The sequence below is a fragment of the Chlamydotis macqueenii genome, chromosome 27, assembly GCF_036417535.1.
Source record: "Chlamydotis macqueenii isolate bChlMac1 chromosome 27, bChlMac1.mat, whole genome shotgun sequence".
Classification (NCBI taxonomy): Eukaryota; Metazoa; Chordata; class Aves; order Otidiformes; family Otididae; genus Chlamydotis; species Chlamydotis macqueenii.
The window spans coordinates 1,966,940-1,985,147 of record NC_141582.1 but is presented as its reverse complement, the minus strand read 5'-3'; the positions used below and the strand labels follow the sequence as shown (position 1 = coordinate 1,985,147).

The window sequence follows — 18,208 nt, the reverse complement described above, 5'->3', positions numbered from 1 at the left end:
CATCGGAATTAAAGGACTTGACCAAGGCTACCCAAGGAGTCGGTGGCAGAGCAGTATCATTCCCTGGCTTTACATATCCCCTGAATGACAAGCCAGGATTTTCTCCCTCCTTCCCGGATCTAATTTTGCTAAGTGCTAGAAACAAGGCCAAAAAAAGGAGAACCGTACCCAAACCTGGCAAACCCTGTGGGATCCTTTCAGCCTCCTCTGCCCAGTGCCACCAGTCAATCCCCAAAGCACCACCAGCACGGGCTGCGCCTTTCCCATTGTTTCCCCGGGGCTTCAAACCAGAACGGCAAGTCGATTAAAAAAAATTTGGTCCAGGAAGTAATACAAAAGGCAGGCTTAATTATACACATTGGGCATTGCCTCTCCCTGTTCCATTAATCCGTCGAGCCAGGTGATGGGAAATTAGGTCAGATTATGTGTGTGCTGAAATAAAACCCACAGGCCAAATTCCTCGGATCCACACCTCCTTTTACCTCGCAGGTTGCATAAATGTCGACGGGTGCTGGATCTGCCTGCATGGCTTTGGCGGAGCCGCAGTGCTGAGTTTTCAGATTTCGGGCTGTTTTGGCGTAGGAATGACCCCGCAGCTTCGTTAGGGCTCAATTCTCTGTTCGTGTCCAGGGTCTAACACACTGTGGTTGATGTTACGTATAAACCTGTTATACATAACAGAGGTTATGAAACGAGCACCTTGGTAATCGGGAGTGCTGCTCCGGCGAATCGAGGCAAAAAACGATGTTCCCAGTCCATACCGGAGCAGGGATTAATGTTCCTGATTTTCTGGTGCTAATCAACCTACCGGCATCTCACTGTGCTCAGCAAGGGCTTCAAACCAGGGGCTGCCTGATGCTGATTTCATATAAGTGGGTCAGCCCACCCCAAAACCAAAACAATGTTGCTTATTTTTTTCTGGAATTTGCTAATACAGAGATAAAAAATAATTGGAACGCATCGGGTTTCCTAGCAGCTGATATTTCAGGGCATCTTCTGAGGCTGATGCTGCCTTTGACCTAAGGTCAGTTCTGGGGAGTGAGGTCCAGACTTGCTGTTTAAAATTTATTTTGAAGCATTGAATGTTTCTAAAGGGGGACAGGGAGTCGGCGTCCTGGGGCATGCTGCTGGCAGAGCATCGGCAATTCCCTCATGAAAACAATCCTTCCTCCACGTTTGCTCTGGTTCTTTCTCTGAAGTGAGTGCTTTTCACCAGGTGCCTTTTCCTTTCTACAATTAAAAATACAATTATCTGCTGCTGAAGATTTAAATTAAAAAAAAAAAAAAGTCCTGTAATTTCTGCTACGTGGCATTGTGCTGCTGGAGGTGAAGTAGCGTCCACCCTTCTCACCCCCAATTCAGTGCCCACCGCTGCCGGCAGCCCCTTGAAAAGGATAAAACCCACCCTGAAACAAGGTGGTGCTCAGCTGTTAGAGAACTTGTAGATTTGGAAAACGAAAAAAAAATTAAAATACATATATATATATATCTCACTGAATCTTGTAGATAAGCCACAATTGCTGCAGTTCCCAGAAGGTGTCCGCCTTCCCGCGGGACACTCCTGCCTTATCGGCGCGGGTGCAGCCGGGGGGTCCCGCACCTCCTGCCCGGCGCGGGGCTACGATAAGCAAACCCTGCTCCTCCTAATCAGTGGGGTGCCAGGCAGATGGGTGGCCTGGGGGCTGCGGGCACCTTCTTTGGGCCGGGACCTACGAAAGCCACCAGCATTTCACTTCATTTTGCAGGTTGTTTCTCATTTCTGGTGCTGTTTCTGGTGCCATGCGCTATTCCAAGCTGTCCTACAGTGCAGGGGCCCCGTAAAGAAGGTTACGTCCCGGCGAGGATTCAGACCTGTGGGTCTGATTCATCATTTTATTTAAGCTGCTTGCCGTGATGCAATGCACGTGAAGATTGCAGCGGTGTATTCTGCATCGACTTGTCGGTGTAGAAAGGAGTGAGCTCCGTGCAGCCTGCAGCCAAACCGTGCTTTTAACGGCGCGGAGAGCTCTGCTCTTTGCTGCTTCTCTGCCACAATGGGAGTTTGGGGCTCGTGGAGCACCAGAGGGACCGGCTGAGCCCCGGGGAGCTCTGGCAGCGGGGACGGGATGCGCCCAGCAGCGGTTGTGCCCTGGGAGCGAGCAAGTGAATCGTTGCGCAAGAGTGGTTTCAAAGGAAGGTTTTGTAAATCGAGTTGAGTTCACTTTCTTGATGAGCTGTGAGGGATGACTTTTTTACCACGCCAGGCAGGGATGGCAGGAAATCATTCGAGAGACACGGGCCGTTCCTTTTTCTGCCAGTGGGACGTGTCATACAACAAAACCACAAGCCAGACCAGACTCCCTGCCCCACTTTCCCTCCACAAATGATGAATAATTTTGTCTCTTCTTCACAAACACGGGGAAAATCCAAAAATCCTCAGTCCGTGCGTCTCTGCTTTGGCATCCCCAGCCGCAGCAGGAGCAGAACGGATTCCTCGAGTTCCTCAGAGTTAAAATATAACCCGTTCCTACCTGGAAACAGCCCCATATTTCAGACTGATTCATACTATTTCTTATCAGGGAGCAAGACAGACTGCAGGGGAAAGGGCTTGTTAAGGTAAGTGACACGGTAATTTCCCCACCCTCCTCTGCCTTGCCAAAAGCACTGGGAGGAGATTACCTGCTGTGGAGTGTTCTTACGGAGCAGAAAACCTAGAGGAACGACGTGGAGCAATACTGGAAAGTGTTTGAGTTTTAACTCGGGCATTTCTTTGAATAAGGCTGCCTTACAAAAAGGAAGTTCTCGTGCCTGCATTTGATTTATGTCTGATTCACGGGCGATCACCAGGGAGCGTGGTCTGACGGAATTACATGGGCGCATGTGGCTCATCCAGCTCCGAAATGTCATATAAGCTGGAGAACACAGCCTTCTGTCACCAACATATACTGGGTTTTGTCTCTTTTGGAGGAAACAAAGCGGTGTTAATCCAGTGGGGCAAGCTGGGGGGGAAAGGAAAGAGAGATTCAGCAATTGCTGCGTTAAATCATGTGTTGTAGGAATTGTTTTAGTCTCTGCTTTCTACAAGTTTTGGGTCAGTTGATGACGCCTGTTCTCACGGGACAGGGTGATGGCTTGGACATGCTGGGACGGCGGCCAGCTCTCACCTCCAGCTCTCCCACACCCTGCGCAAGCTCTGCTCTGGGCGCAGAGAACGCTGCCAGGTACCCCGAATCAATCAGGAGCAAGTCATGCGTGTGACACTGTTCTTCTTGTGATCTTTTTTTTTTTTTTTTTTTTTCCCCAGCAGCGCCGTGTTCCCACGGACAAGGGAGGCCTCTTCCCAGCACAAACACGGGGCCGCAGGAGCGCAGGAGGGAGGAGGAGAGCACGTGCCAGCGCTGAACCCAGCGCTGCTCCGCCACAACCCCTCTCTGGGTACCCGGATGGGAGGTGAGGATGGGAACAGACCAAGCTTTTCTCACCTCCTGTGCATCCATGTCACAGTTAACGGGAAAACCAAGCTTAATTTTATTTTTCTGCTTTTTTTTGGGGCATGCAGAGGATGGTTTTCTTACTTGCTTCCCAAGGCTCCAGTAGCAATAAATTGCTCTGCATTATCACGGAGCTTCATGCCAGTGGTTAACCTTGATTTCAGTACGCGCTACGCAATGCCATCTTCCGGCCCAGCGAGGTCGAATTCCAAATAATGCTCCAAGGAGGAACAAAATAAAGCCGGTGCCATTCCCTAGGCCACAAAGACTTTGCCTCTGCCTCTGTGAGGGTGTCAGATTGAATTGTTTGGGGCTGATTTCACGGGGGAACAAAGAGATAATCCAAAATACAGGGGAAGGGGAGCGTTTCAGGGGCACAGGGGCCACGGGGCGAGCTCGTTCCTCCTGCAGACAGGCCGGGATTCCCGGCTCTGCGGCGGAGCGGGAGCTGCAGCGAGGGGCGGCGGATGCCACGGATCCCATCTTCCCTCGGCAGGGAAGGGCCCGAAAGCTCTCCCAAGCCCTCCCGCGAGCTGTTCTTCCCCACGCCGAGGCTCAGGCCCACGCAGGGGAGCTGACACAGCGCTCATGCCGCTGTCCTGGTCCAGCCGGACGGGGTGACAGGGGTGTGGGTGACAGGGGCGGGCTTGCAGGGGGGTGCGGGGGCTGCACTCGCAGGCGCGGCCACACCGCGAGCGCGCTGCCATAGGCACCGCAAGCCTTCGCGCGCCCGGGGAGCTTCGCCTCGCTCCCCCCCACCCGCCTGCCCGCCAGCCGGCCCCGCCTCCGCCGGCAGAGCCAATCACGTCCCTCTACCCCTCCGCCCCTCTCCCTCTCCCTCAGCCATTCGCCCGCTTCCCCGTCAATCTCCCCCCAGCTTCCCGCCGAGCTGTGACGTCCCGCTGTGGCCCCTCCCACCGCACCGGTGGCCTCCAACGGGGCGGGCGGGCGGCGCCTCCCTATTGGCGGACGCCGATGCGGGGCGGGGCGCGGGCGCGGCTTTAAAGTAGGGCCGAGGCGGCGCGCGAGCCCTGTGTACCCTTCTCCCCGCCCGCCAGCCCCGCGCCGTGCCCGCCTCCCCCCCCCCGCCCCCGGCCCCGCACCGGGCGGATGGAGCTGAGCTGCGGAGTGGGGGGCAGCGCGGCGGCGCCCCCGGGGCCCGGTCCGCCCCCTCCCGCCGCCGCCGCCGCCCCCGCGCCGCCTATGGAGGGCGAGGAGTACGAGAGCCTGCCCAGCGGCGCCTCGCTCGGCACCCACATGATGGCCGGGGCGGTGGCGGGCATCATGGAGCACACGGTCATGTACCCGGTGGACTCGGTCAAGGTGCGTGGGGGGGGGCGGGGGGGGGGGGCGTGGACGGGGTGCCTGTGCAAGCGAGGGTGCGTGGACGGGGGCGGCGGGGTTTGCGCTGGTGCAAGTGGGGTGCTGGGGGTGTGAGGAGGGGGGAGTGTGCAGCGGGTGTCGGGGTGCACGGGGGAAGTGTGCAAGGGGTGTCAGTGTAAGCAGGGAAGTGTGCACGGGGGAAGTGTGCAAGGGGTGTCAGTGTAAGCAGGGAAGTGTGCAAGGGGTGTCGGGGTACACAGGGGAAGTGTGCGAGGGGTGTCAGTGTAAGCAGGGAAGTGTGCAAGGGGTGTTGGGGTGCACGGGGGAAGTGTGCAAGGGGTGTCAGTGTAAGCAGGGAGAAGTGTGCAAGGGCTGTTGGGGTGCACGGGGGAAGTGTGCAAGGGCTGTTGGGGTGCACGGGGGAAGTGTGCAAGGGGTGTCAGTGTAAGCAGGGAAGTGTGCAAGGGCTGTTGGGGTACACAGGGGAAGTGTGCAAGGGGTGTCAGTGTAAGCAGGGAAGTGTGCAAGGGCTGTTGGGGTGCACAGGGGAAGTGTGCACGGGGTGCGAGCAGGGAGAAGTGTGCAAGAGGTGTCAGAGTGCACGGGGAAGTATGCAAGGGGTGTCAGGGTGCATAGGGCCCCTATGGCGTGGGCAGGGTGCTTGAGGGGTGCAGAGTTGTACCAGGCTACTGGGGAGCGTGCAAAGGGTGCTGCAACCGGCTGGAGGTGTGCGAGGTCCCCAGAATGTCACCCCTGAGGCCTCTGATGGAAGCCAGAGCTGCGCACCCGCCATGGACCTGTCCTGGGCAGCCCCGGCGCCCTCGGCCCCGGTGAGCTTTGCACAGCCCGCGGTGCAAAGGTGTGTGCCGGGCATTGCCTCCCGCTGCAGCAAGCAAAGTCCTCGTGCTGCTCCCCGGGGTGGGAGATGCCACCAGTGCCCTCCTGGTGTGGGGCTGGAGCCCCCTGGGCAGCTTTTCTGACCCACGGTGTTGGAATCCCAACCCAGGAGAGTGGGCCAGGGTGGTCTGTCCATCTGCGTGCCGGGATGGCTGCAAGTGGCGTGGACTCGACCTGACCTGTCACCCAGGCCCCACGAGAGTGGTGGCTTTATCGGGATTTATCGGGGTTTGCACGGCTGCAGATCTGCCAGCGGTGGTTGGGTTTTCGTGTGGCTGAGCCGCTCAAGACTCACGAGTGTGTTCTCGGTGCTGTGGAGTACACACGAGGGAAGACTTCACGGTGTCACCCACGCGGTAGGAATCATCATGAAGGGTATTTCCTCCCTCTGCCCTGCCAACAAGCTGCTCTTTGTGGCTTAAAAAAGAGAAAATATGATTGGGAAGAGTGAAACACCCTCGATGCTGTATTTCTGGGGCTGAACTCCATGGTCCCTCAGGAAAGCTGCAAGCAGATGCTCTGATTTCTCCTCTTTTCAATGCAGGGCTCCCTGAAAGAGTAGAAAGAGGAAAGGAGAGGAAATGCCTTCGCTTTGAGGCACTGGAGGTCTTGCCAGTGTGCTGCGATAAGCACTCGAAGGAAATATTCTCTGCTTTTTTTTTCCCTGGCATTTCCCTCTGGGTCTGTGCCCGCTGGACCTGGCTCGTAGGTTTGGGGTTCCGCGCTGCAGGTTTCCCCTTGAGGCGCAGGGTCCGTGCCCACCCTGAGTGCCTCTGCACACTGGCTCCTTTCACAAACAAGCCTGCTGTTTTCTGCCAAGTCACGGTTAGAGCAGCGTGTCATCACTCCGGACTTTACGGCATGGTTGAAGAGGGCATTTCTTCTGCGGGGAAGAGGGAGAGGGAGAAAACGAAAGTTGTGCCTGATTTCCCGGAGCGGGAGGTGCTTTGTAGGAAGGTAAAAGTGCTGATTTCACTGGGCAGTGAATTCCCAGCTTGCTTCGCAGCCAGAAGCACCTGTGCTAAGAGTGGCAAGGCAATAACCTTATGCTGGGAATAGTCCTGCTCGACAAACTGCCTTGAAATGCTCGGAAGCAGATAAAATGCCCCGGCTGTTGGCTGGCTGCGGGGGGAAATCTCCAGCGGAGCACGGCCAAGGTCACTCCGCGTGTCGAGGGCAGAGTGAAACCCAGAGCTGCAGGGTCTTGCTCCTGCTCCTTGCTGTTCTGTCCGTCTGCTGTGGGAAAAGGTGAGAACTGACCCCAAAAGGCCTTTTTTTTTTTTGTAACAGGAGTAACCAAACACTAATTAAGCTTGTAAAAGCAGCTGTCTTTCGCTTTACCATGGGAAATGTGCCGCTCTCCTCCTACAGAAAACCTCCTTCCGTAGTCTGACTTTATGGATAATAATTACAGGGATTGGTCGTGGCCGAGTGGAGCCCATGGAGGGGTGTGGATGCTGCAGAAAGAGGCATTTTGGGCACCTGGCTAGATCATGCTCTTGAGGAAATGTTTTGGTTCCAGGAAGTCATTTCCTCTCAAAGAGAAACTGAAAATGTTTTAATTAGGGAAATTGTTTGCTTCGGACACTTGCACAAAAAAATTCCTGGAGATGCCATTGGTGTTTGTGGGGCAGCGTGTGCTGGGCTGCGATGAGGGAGGATGTAAATCCCTGATGAGCCCACGTGCAGCCTCTCACAGCGCCGGGCTGCGATCACCCTGCTGTACCCTAAAGCATTGCTTTTTGCGATGGTGTTGCTATTTGTTTACGAGCAATATACATTAGGGGCTGTGTTTTACCAACTTCAGCTGTGGCTGGAGGCTTGTGGTTATCGAGACTTGCTCTGGTGTCTTTTCCTTCCAGTGATAAAGACCCCCTTGCAGCTTCAGCCTTTATGTGTTGGCCTCTGTCTGCCCTGCTTCTGCTGTGGCGTGAACGGGAGGTTTTTGGGTGTCAATGATGTTTCTCATTGTGCTTAGGCTTGTTTTGTTCTGTAGCTGCTGAAAACACTGCTGTCCTGGCAAGCCTGATCCATCTCCAAATTAATTTGAGGGATCGGCGTGTCGAGGACTCCTTGTGATGGCAGCAGGAGGGAGTTTCTGGAGGACTCCCCTGGAGCCTCCTCCCTCCTCTTGCTTAAGCCTCTGCGAGGCTGCTGGAGCTGGTTTCCCAAGGCGGGTAAAGCCACTGCCTTGAGGATGCGAAGAACAGCTCTTGTCCTCACCCGGGAGCTAATTGCTGATGTGAGACAGCTCAGAGAGAAACTGGAGGTGTCCCGGCCTTGAACCTCCCTTCCTCACTGTGGATGACAGTCGCACTGATCACAAAAAGTCCTTGCTCCAGCCTTGCAGTCCTTCTCCGTGAAAACCTGAGCCACTCCCAACCCAGCTGGCGCAACAAGACCTCTGTAAGCTGACTTTGCTGTGGCTGTGCGTGGTTCCTGACGGGTGCCGGAGGTCTTGGACTGTCAGGGGAACTCCTGGGGTCGAGGGCAGGAAAAACATCTCGCCTACATCTGCGGCGCCAGAGCTGGGAGTGTAGAGGAAAGGAGGGTGGTTAAAATGGGGCTTGTTGGGAGGGATGGAGTGTTTCAGTGGCACCAGGCTAGGACAGTCAACCGAGGGTCACCTGCTTCCTGCAAGCAGGCTTTGGAGCTTCTCTGCTTGTAACTAAGGCCCTGAAAGCCGACAAGACTGAGGGTGGCAGGGCAGATGAGCTCCCGTGAGGTGTTTCACTGTGGTTTATTTAGATTCTGGGGTTAGGGATGCTGGGCTTGGCTGTGGTGGTGGGAGGTTCTGCATCCACCCGTTTCCACACGGGTCCAGGGGAGCGGTTACTCCTGTTGGAGCCGATGGTGTTGAGGTGCTGGAAGGTCACAGCTCCCCTCCTGTGGGCCTTTTCAGGCACGAGTGGGTACCACACCAAGCGTATTGCTTGGCTGGGGAGCTGCTCTGGCTGAAAAACAGCCCACTGAAAAAAAATATAGGGAATTCAGAGCTGGAGTGCGGCATGGGTTGTGCAGTAGCGAAGCTTTCTGCGGCCAGAGTGATCTGACCCCGTTGCTGCAGAAATGCTGCTTGCTTCCTGATGGAAGCATATTGTGTTCTCTGTGTCTCTTGATAGCTGCAGGGAGACCGAGGTCTGTCACATGAACATGCAGGCTGAACTTTGAGAGAGCATGCCGTGTTCAGAGAAAAAAAGAAAACAAAAGTAAATTATATCTGAGCTTGTCTGTGCAGTGGCATGTCAAATCAGTGACCCTTTGCAAGAATATGCTGAACTAGAGTCCTGGCTCTTGTTAGTAAAACAATTCCAGATGGAAAATGACCCTGGAGTACTCCTGGGCTTCTGGCAGCAGGAAGGCTGGGTGCTCTCCCCGGTGTCCGTAAAGACGGTGCTGGTCCACAAACAGCAGGTAACATGAAGCTGTGACTTTTGGTGTTGCTTCTTATGCCCAGGCTGAACGCAGGACTACCAGGACGCTTGCGGTTGTCGGTGCACTCCTGCCTTATGCAATGAGGATTAATCTAAGTAGGTGGAGAAGTATTTCTTGGCTGGTTAACAAGAGGGGGGTGAGGCTCCTGGAGGAGCTGGCTGGCTCCAGATAGGTGACAGCAGTGGCGGGGCTGAGGGCTGCAGAGCTCGTAGCAAATCATCATTGTTCACGCCACGATAAACTTATCCTGGCTGAAACCGCTTAACCTGTTTTCGGTGCCTCTCGCCTTGCGGCAGCCACGCAGGAGGTCCTGGGTTTGGGTGCTCCGTGGGCTGTTTGTCTTGTTTGTGTCCCTGGATTTAATGAACGGTGCCAGCCTGTGGACCCGGCTGTGCCGGTGGTGATGCCAGTTGCGGTTTGCATGGGTTAGGTGGGTGCAACGTACACTTGCTGCCCACTCTGGGGTACGGCGTGAGCTCCTGAAGCCCTCTAGAGTGGCTCAGATGATCAACGGAAAAATAAAAATTTATGTTTATCCGTTCTCATGTGAAAGCAGCTGGATCCTCAGTAAGAGCGAAGATACTCAGGGTTAGTTCCCAACAACACAGCACCACGCGCTTTCCTCCTGCACATGCCAGGCTGATAATTTATTGCTTTACAGGAGCACTTATCCCTGATTACCTTTCTGATGAGATGACGCTGCTGCGTGCTTAAATTATACCAGCTGCTTCGAAGGCATTCTAGTGATAGACTGGGGTGAGATCATGATCTCCTAGGGTCAGTCCTGGCGTCTGCAGCAATGCCTTCAAGTTAAAACTAGCAGAGGGAAGGGGGGGAAAAAAAAACCAAACCAAACCAACAACAACAAAAAAAAACCCGAAAACCCCAGCTGGATGCGACCAGCTTGGCAGCGGTGGGTCATGCTGAGTCATGCTGATGGTGGAGCGGCTGCCGGGCGTTTCTCTGGGGCATCGTGAAATCCAGCCCCCGCCCAGCCTCTGCCCGTGGGCATCTGCGGGATGAGAAGGCGCAGAGACCCGTGGAGGGGTTGCAAGACCCTTATGCCCACTCAGCGATGGCTGGGAGATGGATTGAAACCCTGTTTTTAAATTCCAAGATAATTCAGGGCTGTTGCTGCCTTTACAGGAGGATTTTTGAAGACTTTGAGTTTACTTCCAGCGCTGTTCATAGGTTACGATGCATTTAGTGCTCTGGAACAGGAAGCTTTGCTCGAGGCCGCCAAATTCCCTGTTGCAGGGTGGTGCCTTGTCATGAACACTGGCTGGTGCTTGAGTCTGAAATTCAGCTTGCTGCTGAACTAAGTCACTTTGCAAAAGTAAATCCTGTGCATTTTTTTTAGAGTATTTACTACAACTGCAATAACTTGTTTGGATTACCCTCACATTTTGCTTTGCGGCATTCATAGCTTTGCTTTTATTATACTGGGTTAAAGTCCTGAACTCAACTCTGATCCCTTCCTTGGTCTCGGAAAGTGCTCTTCAGTTTCCCGTAACTAGAGTGGTTTGGGGAATTGAAGGTCCAAACCTGAAACGCTTTTTTTTGGCTTAATCAGCTAAGCTTCCATGCAAGTAGTATTGCCTCCTGGACTAATTACAGAAGTGAATGGATAAGCGTGAAGGGACGTGTTCCAGTGAGGAAGCGTGGAGGTAGCATGGGCGGTCCTTGCTTTTTTGCTGTTGAATCTCTGCCAAGGACCGAGCCGCTGGTGTTGCTTTGCCTGTGAGGGCAGCGCTGGTGTCTGCGTGCTGCCAGACTTTATTCTGAAGACAGGGTGTCCCAGCTGAGGGGTTGGAAAGCATCCTTCTTGTCAAACCCAAATGACCTCTCGGTTGTGGTTCTCGAGCTTCTCCGTGAAAGAGATGGAATTTGATGGAGCCTTGAAACTGGATGGAGCTTGTTGTGGGTTGCTCAACGCTCGTCTCCTAGGAGCCTTCCGTGTTTGTGTTTTGAGGCATGAGGCCACCACCAAAGGCTGTATCCCTTCAGACCGGTTTTGGTGTGATGGGGTGTATCAGCCTTGTTGCAGGACTCACGGCCTGCTCAGCAGGAGTAGCAGAGCCCTTTACATCTTGATGCTCTAGATTTGCTCGCTCTTTCTGGGATGGCTGAGGAGCGTTTAAGCCCTGCCAGTCTCTTTTGTTGCTGGTGAGAGGTGGCTGAGTTTCTGTGCCCTGCAAACACCCGTTGCAGGTTGGCGTTGTCACTGCAAGGGCTTTGAGCGTTGCTGGCGTGCGATGGCCTCGGTCTGCAGAAGCCTGAAACAAGCTAAAGAAGTTATTTTTCCTACTGTGCAGGAGAATGGAGTGGCCTTCCCCTGTCTCCTCCTCTGCGGGCACGGGGGAGTTACTGTGGGTACCCCATTTTCTCAGCTTGCCCTTCTAGGAAACTCATTTCCTGGTCGAGTGGATTTAACTCTGCACACCAAGTGTCAAAAGCAGCTGAGCAACTGCAGGAGAAACAAGCTGGGGCAGAGGGCCGGGAGCGGTGTAAGCAAGAAGCAATTAAAGACCTAACTGTATTTCTTCACTGAGTCTCTTAAACAACTGCCTGAGCTTAATTCCCTGTGCTTCCCGTGCACAAACAGGAGCAGAGGTTACGCTTCCCTCTGCTGCGCGCTTGTCTGAGCGGCCTCGTCACGTTTTGGTGTGGAGCGCGGAGTTAACCTCGCTGGTCTGGCGTGGATAAACAGTGGCGTGACTGGGGAATAAATTGACCCCTCTAATGATCTTGGAAATCTTGTGGCTCTTAAACTTCGTAGCTTGTTGCACTAAAGATGGGTAACTGAGGCCTCTCCCTTCGTGTGCTTTGTTGCAGACAAGAATGCAGAGCCTGCAGCCGGACCCCAAAGCCCAGTACAGGAGTGTGTACGAAGCTCTGAAGAAGATTGTCCTCACGGAGGGTTTCTGGAGGCCTTTGCGTGGGATTAATGTCACCATGCTGGGGGCTGGCCCTGCACATGCAATGTACTTTGCCTGCTATGAAAAAATGAAAAAATCTCTAAGTGAGACTATCCAGCATGGAGGAAACAGCCACTTGGCCAATGGTATTTTTGGTTTTTTGCCCCCCTAAAAAAGCTTGCAATCAACAGCCTGTCCCTTGCTTGCTTCACACACTGAGCCTGGCATCTGTTGCTGTCCCCTTTGTGTTGTAGGCATCATCTAAACCTCTTGAGGTGTGCAGCACAGGTTGTTCCACATCTCTTTTGGAGCTCTGGCATGAAGTGTGCCGTATCCTCTGTGTGCTCACCTCTTTGTTAAAGATTTTGCTTCTGCCAGGAAGGCTTTTGCTTTTAGGTCCAGCAATACTGCTGTGACAGCAGAAACCCTCTGAGCAGAAGACATTTCTGCCTGCTCCTTGACATGACATGCTGGTAGGAATCTGCCATGGTGGTCACTTGACTCAGCCACCTCAGTTAAGGGTATAAAATCTTTCTGGCTTGCAGTTTTTAGCTACAGGCTTTCAGTACCAGTGGGGAAAACTGAGGTGCTGCGTTAATGAGAAATGACCAAGAGTTGTTTGGGCAAGGGAGAGTTTGAGATGGAAACTGACATCAAAGGAGAAGGTGTGGCTCCAGAGGCCCATCCTAGAGCCAACTGCAGGATTGTTAATGGCTGGCTGGAAGTTTGCAGAATCCGTGCAATTATTGTTTAGAACTAGCCTGAGTAAATGGATGAAAATGCCTAATTATGGATGCGCTGAGCCAGTTCTAAACATTGCTCATTTCTTGGTCCGGCACAGGCTGAGTGAGGCGGGTGGTGTCTTGCACAGGCAAAACCTTGTGAGTTGTAGGGAATAGCAGAGGTGATGGCTGTGGTATCCTGTGAGCGGATCCTGGTTTCTGTCACGCTGCTCTGGATGGGATTTTCTGCGCTGGGAATGAGCTGTGTTGCTGGGTGCTTCCTTGGGCGTGCAAGGCTGTGGTACTTGGGTGCAGGCTGCCTGCGACATTGGCTGCTGCCTCCGCGAATGGCAGTGCCTGAGCAAGCCCTTGGCTTCTGAATTTTTTTGTTTAAAGAGGATCTTGTGTCTTGCAGGCATAGCTGGGAGCGTGGCCACGCTACTCCATGACGCAGTGATGAATCCTGCTGAAGGTAATGCCCTGTGCTGGTGGGAACTGCTGCACCCTGTTAATGTGGGAAGGCACTGAGGACACTGCGCCACCTCAGCAGCTTAAACCCTTTGCTTTAGTGACTTTGCCTGGCTTTTGATGAGCTCAGGCCAGTGTAAAGGGGTAAATTCTGCCTGGCTGTGTTTCCCTTGCTTGCCAAGGGGTTGTGCAGCATCTCTGTGGCGTATCATAACTTTCCAGGAGAACTGATGTTACCTTGACTAACACAGTGCTGGTAGTACTCTGCTAGTGCATCTTTGCTGAAGTGGTTGTGATTTTTCTGAAGCTTTGGACTACCCAAACAAAACTGAGCTCACTCATGTTGTTAGACAGGTACAGCAGTTGGTGGGACCGTTGTGTAGCCATCCTGGGTAGGCAGGGTGAGAGGACTAACAGGGAAATGCAGCAAAAATGAAGACAGCTGAGCTGCCAGCTCGGTGTCAATGTACTCTAATTCTGAGTTGGCCCAGGTCAGGCTTTTCTGAAAGAAAAAATGTTTCTAGTGTTTAGAATCCTTTAAATCATACTCTGATGAAATTAATTGGCCTTTTGCTTAAGTCAATGGAAGTTGTTCCATTTCTGGACTTGGGACTGTAGATGAGGTACAGTTACTTAATCAGCTTTCTGCCCTTGTCCTCTTGGGATGTCAGTGTTTCTGCACAACAGCTCTGTGTCCTCACAGATGCACAGTCTGTCTTAATGCCTTTTTAGCTAGAAGTAAAGATTCCTTAAGCTTGAGGAGAGGAGTGTGTTAGCCCATGGAAGTGGAGAGCTGTTGAGCTGGGGCTGAGCTCTGACCTGCTTCGCTCATTTGTTGCGTTGAGCTTTTGGGGTGGTGCTGGGCAGGCTGGGCGGAAGCAGAAGATATATGCAGCCTTTTGGGAAAAGCCTGTAGGTACTGAGCTCATCACTCTGGAAATGCCTGGTTTGTCATCACGGTTTGGACTTGGAAGGGGATGCTGGGTCTGGATGGTTGGGACTTGGAGCAGGGTTCAGTCTGGGTGTTGTGATGACCAGAACAGATGTATCTCAGCTAATAAGTCTTTATCTCCCTGTGTCTGTCCTGCCTGGTGCTGCCCTCCTGTGCGTGTCGCCTGGACCAGTGGTGAAGCAGCGGATGCAGATGTTCAACTCCCCCTACAAGTCCGTCCTGGCATGCATAAGGACAGTGCAGAAGACGGAGGGGTTCAGTGCCTTCTACCGCAGTTACACCACCCAGCTCACCATGAACGTTCCCTTCCAGGCCATTCACTTCATCACCTACGAATTCATGCAGGAGCAGATCAACCCGCACCGGGAGTACAACCCTCGGTCCCACATTCTCTCCGGTGCCATCGCGGGGGCTGTGGCTGCTGCTGCCACCACTCCTCTGGATGTCTGCAAGACCCTGCTCAACACCCAGGAGAACATGGCCTTGAGCTCTGTGAACATCAGCGGACATCTCTCGGGCATGGTGAACGCCTTCAAGACTGTCTATCAGCTGGGGGGCATTTCGGGGTATTTCAGAGGGGTGCAGGCACGCGTCATTTACCAGATGCCTTCAACAGCCATTGCCTGGTCGGTGTATGAATTCTTCAAGTACTTTCTCACGAAGCACAAGCTGGAAAAAAGAACATCCTTGTGAAGGACTTAACTGCGAGTGAATGCCGCCCTCCATGTCCCCTCTGTGTGTGTCTGTGTGTGCCTGCAAGCCAGCAAGCTCTGGGTCTCTGCTAAGGAAAGCACCAGGTTTCTGGTGGATTCACAGCTGACGTCTACTTCTCCCTCCCCAGGGAAGGAGGGATCAAAGTGGTTCTCAGTCATGTGTTCCCCTCCTTGCTTAAACAATGAAATAGTTTATAAAGACTTATAATAATATATATATTTAATAACTTTATTTTGGAGAAGTGAAATTGCTAACTGATATTTTTCTCTGAATAAGTTGGAAGATGTAGTTTACTCCTTACCAGAAGGCTTAGGTTATACAACCTAGGCTGGGATTTTTTACAGCGAAGAAGCAAAATATCCCATCACAGAACTTACTTTTTATATAAATATAAAATAGATGGATAATGTTTATCCTTTATTTTTCTATGTAGGCATTTGGGTTGTTTTTTTAAATACTATTACAGCTAGATGCTAAGCTGTTTAAAAAGGGCTAAATTCTTCCATCCTGTGTAAGGAAGACACAAAAGCATTTATTTTTATAGCCAGATTGGCTTTAATTGTACAGCATTTAGGCCCCAGACGGTGGCCCAGATTCTTGTGTGGGTGTCAAGGTACTTGGTAGCCCCTTGAGATGTACTGGGATGAGGGGGAGGAGGAATGGGGATACCACTTTAGGAGACCGTAGGACACCAAGGAGGGGCACCTGGTCACTTTGTGAGGGAGAGGGGGAACTAGCAATTCCATTCTTTTACAAGGAGACTTAAAAGAAAGTGGCTTTTAAAGGATAGTATTTTTTTTTGCAAATGCTTTTTTAAAGGTACATTTTTATAGGGTGTGATAGCTGAACAGCCTTCCTCCTCCCTTAATTTATTCAGACTTTTTCACTAAGGCCCTGATCCTGCTTACATCTTGATAGCTGACGGGGTCGAAGCTGGGGAGGGGACTGGAGCTTCTGTTTACAGTGCGGCTGCTGAGTCGCAAGGGTCGCATCCTGGCAGCGCTGAGCCAGCAGCGGGCACTCAGAGCCTTGGGGAAGTCTTACCTGCAGAGCTGAAGCCGCATCCCAGCCTGTGTTTGCCAATAAGCTGCTGCTCATCTCTGGAGGAGGGGAAAGACAACCAGGAGAGGTTCCTTGTGCCATGGGCTTGGTTTTGCTGCTGTGGGATGCTCAGCTGTGCTGTGCCTGCTCGGGAAGGGTGGCAGCCTTCCTGCACACCCTGCTCTTCCTGGGAATGGCTCTTTCAAACCAAAACACATCCTTTAGCCTCTTACTTGGGTGATCAGTAGCTACTGAGGGATTTTAGGGGTCTGGATGGGTAAATCTACCTTACAGGACACCAGCTGGTGAACCTCCATCCTCCCTGTGACTTGCCCTGCCAGTGGCAGCTGACGTCTTGAGCTGGCACTGTCTCCTTACTGCTGGGCATGGGGCAGCTTGTGGAGATGTCTTGCTGCTGGCACTGAGAAGGGTCTGCAGGGCGGCTTTTGGGCTGGCACGTGTTGCTGGAGGTGGCCTCTCAGCCAGCTGTGCCGCGTAGGATGACACTAAGCAGAGCCAATCCTTTTGCTCCGTTATTTGGAGAAGGTAAATCAAAGAGCACCTCTCCGGGTGATGCTGCATGTGCCTTGTGTCAGTTAACCTTGTGCCACTGGTAGTGGTGAAATGAGCTTCTTGATGCCTTTTTGTCACTTAAACTGAATGAATCACTGTGTCAAATGCACCCTGTGTCTTAAGTGTGAAAATTGTAAGCCTGAGGCCGCTGGTCTCGGTGGTGCCACTGGAGAAAGCCCTTGGCTCTCTCTGTGCGTGGGCAACCTCGGGGCTGGAGGTCTCCGAGCTGTCCATTAGCCTTGGGTGTCTTTTTCCTACTGACTTCAGAAACTGGAGAGTCACTAACAGCAACCAGAACTGCACAGAATATTTCCATTGGAGATGGGCGTAAACACTTAGATGAAAATTTTGGCACTTTAATATAAAAAGAGCCAAACTGTAGCGTGATGTGGAAGGCAGCAGCTTTCAGTGTGACTGCAATAGCTGGGAGTCGTACTCGGCAGGCGGTCCCTAGTGCACCATCCTCTTCCTCTGCTCGCTTAGCTTTGATATTTCTGACTTCACCTTGGTTCTTCTGGGAGAACTTCATCTCTCCTTTGGAGTAGCCTGTGAGTAGCTGGGACGTGAAGGTTGGATTTGCCCAGGGGACAGAGCCTGTGGAGTGATTGGGTGGATGGTCGTGGTTTTGGCCACGGAGTGGGAGGTAGCACCCCATTTTGGTCGCTAGCCAGAAAAATGTGAGCGTATCCTGAGTGTTGAGCACGGAAATAGTTACCAACCAGGTTTTTTTCAGGAGCTTGCTCTGCCTCGAGCTGCGAGAGGATGAGGAGCACTTGTATGTTTACGGAGCTCTTTGTGGATTACGCCACGTATCTGATAAAACCAGATTTTCCCATTCTGCAGATGGGAAGGTGCCCAGTTGGTCTAATAATTGCATACTGGTCTTGTGTGTTTAAAATGTTTCCTGCTGTGTGTAATGCTGGGTCCCCAGGTGAGAGGCCCTTCACCAAAGCTGCTCGCTGCTCCTTGTCCCTTCTAGGTTTGCGTTGAAAGTTTTGCTGCGAGTCTGAAGTTTTATTTTAACCTGGTATGTGAAACATGTACTGCTGCTTTGTCTGCAACAAACGCACATATTATTTAAGGGGGAGGATAAGTAACTTTATCTGCAGTTCTTTATTTTTTTTTTGCCTGCCTTGGAATTTAATGTGTTTCCTTAAATGTGTATTTAACAATGCAGGAGTTCAGTTGTGAAATGCTGCTACAGTTCTATCACTGGAGCTCAAAGAAATAAAATATTCTGATTATTTTTTTTGGCCTTTTGGGCTTGTGCTTGTGGCTTTTCTTTGCTGTGTAGCTGGGTGTCGAGCTGGGGCCCTGGGCTGTGGCAGCAGGGCAGGCTGATCTCTGGAGGAATGGTGCCTTCTAGTGTTGTCTGCACACTTCGGCAGCTCAGCACCACGCCAGCTGAGTCAGATGGAGCCCTTGGCCATTGCACTGGAGAGAGAAAATATTTCTGGGAGGGGTTTTGCAGCCTGGCAGGAGCTGATGTCTCAGTCCTGGGCTTGCATTCCTCTAGGAGCCGCTGGAGAGTTTTGAAATAATCCTGCTATTGGCATTGAGTTGGTTTCTGAGATTGGCAAAGCGAACCGCAGACTGCGGCTTGCTCGGCAACAAACTCCCAAATTGGAATTTCTTCCCCCCCTGGAAGAAAGTGCATGGGGTGAATGCCCTGGGGGAGCTGCTTGTTTGCTGATG

General features: G+C 52.6%; 1 protein-coding gene and 1 long non-coding RNA gene across 6 annotated transcripts; both read left to right on the top strand.

Moving 5' to 3' along the window:
• The first annotated feature begins 171 nt into the window (after positions 1-171).
• Positions 172-3,729, top strand: LOC147597381 (uncharacterized). 4 transcript variants are annotated; one of them, XR_015261233.1, is made up of 4 exons: positions 172-2,595; positions 3,103-3,200; positions 3,287-3,429; positions 3,539-3,729. It is a non-coding gene; the product is annotated as an uncharacterized LOC147597381 (long non-coding RNA). The 4 variants fall into 4 exon arrangements; XR_015261231.1 differs by having other exon boundaries at positions 3,284-3,429; XR_015261232.1 differs by lacking the exon at positions 3,103-3,200 and having other exon boundaries at positions 177-2,595.
• Positions 3,730-4,540: 811 nt separating this feature from the next.
• On the top strand, positions 4,541-17,759 carry SLC25A37 (solute carrier family 25 member 37). Of its 2 annotated transcripts, none has more exons than XM_086768060.1 (4): positions 4,541-4,793; positions 11,961-12,189; positions 13,181-13,237; positions 14,358-17,759. In XM_086768060.1, the coding sequence occupies exons 1-4, from the start codon at positions 4,581-4,583 to the stop codon at positions 14,876-14,878; spliced, it is 1,020 nt and encodes a 339-aa protein (XP_086624186.1). In that variant the 5' UTR covers positions 4,541-4,580; the 3' UTR covers positions 14,879-17,759. The 2 variants fall into 2 exon arrangements, with proteins under 2 accessions (XP_086624186.1, XP_086624187.1); XM_086768061.1 differs by lacking the exon at positions 4,541-4,793 and adding an exon at positions 7,963-8,096.
• Positions 17,760-18,208: the final 449 nt, after the last annotated feature.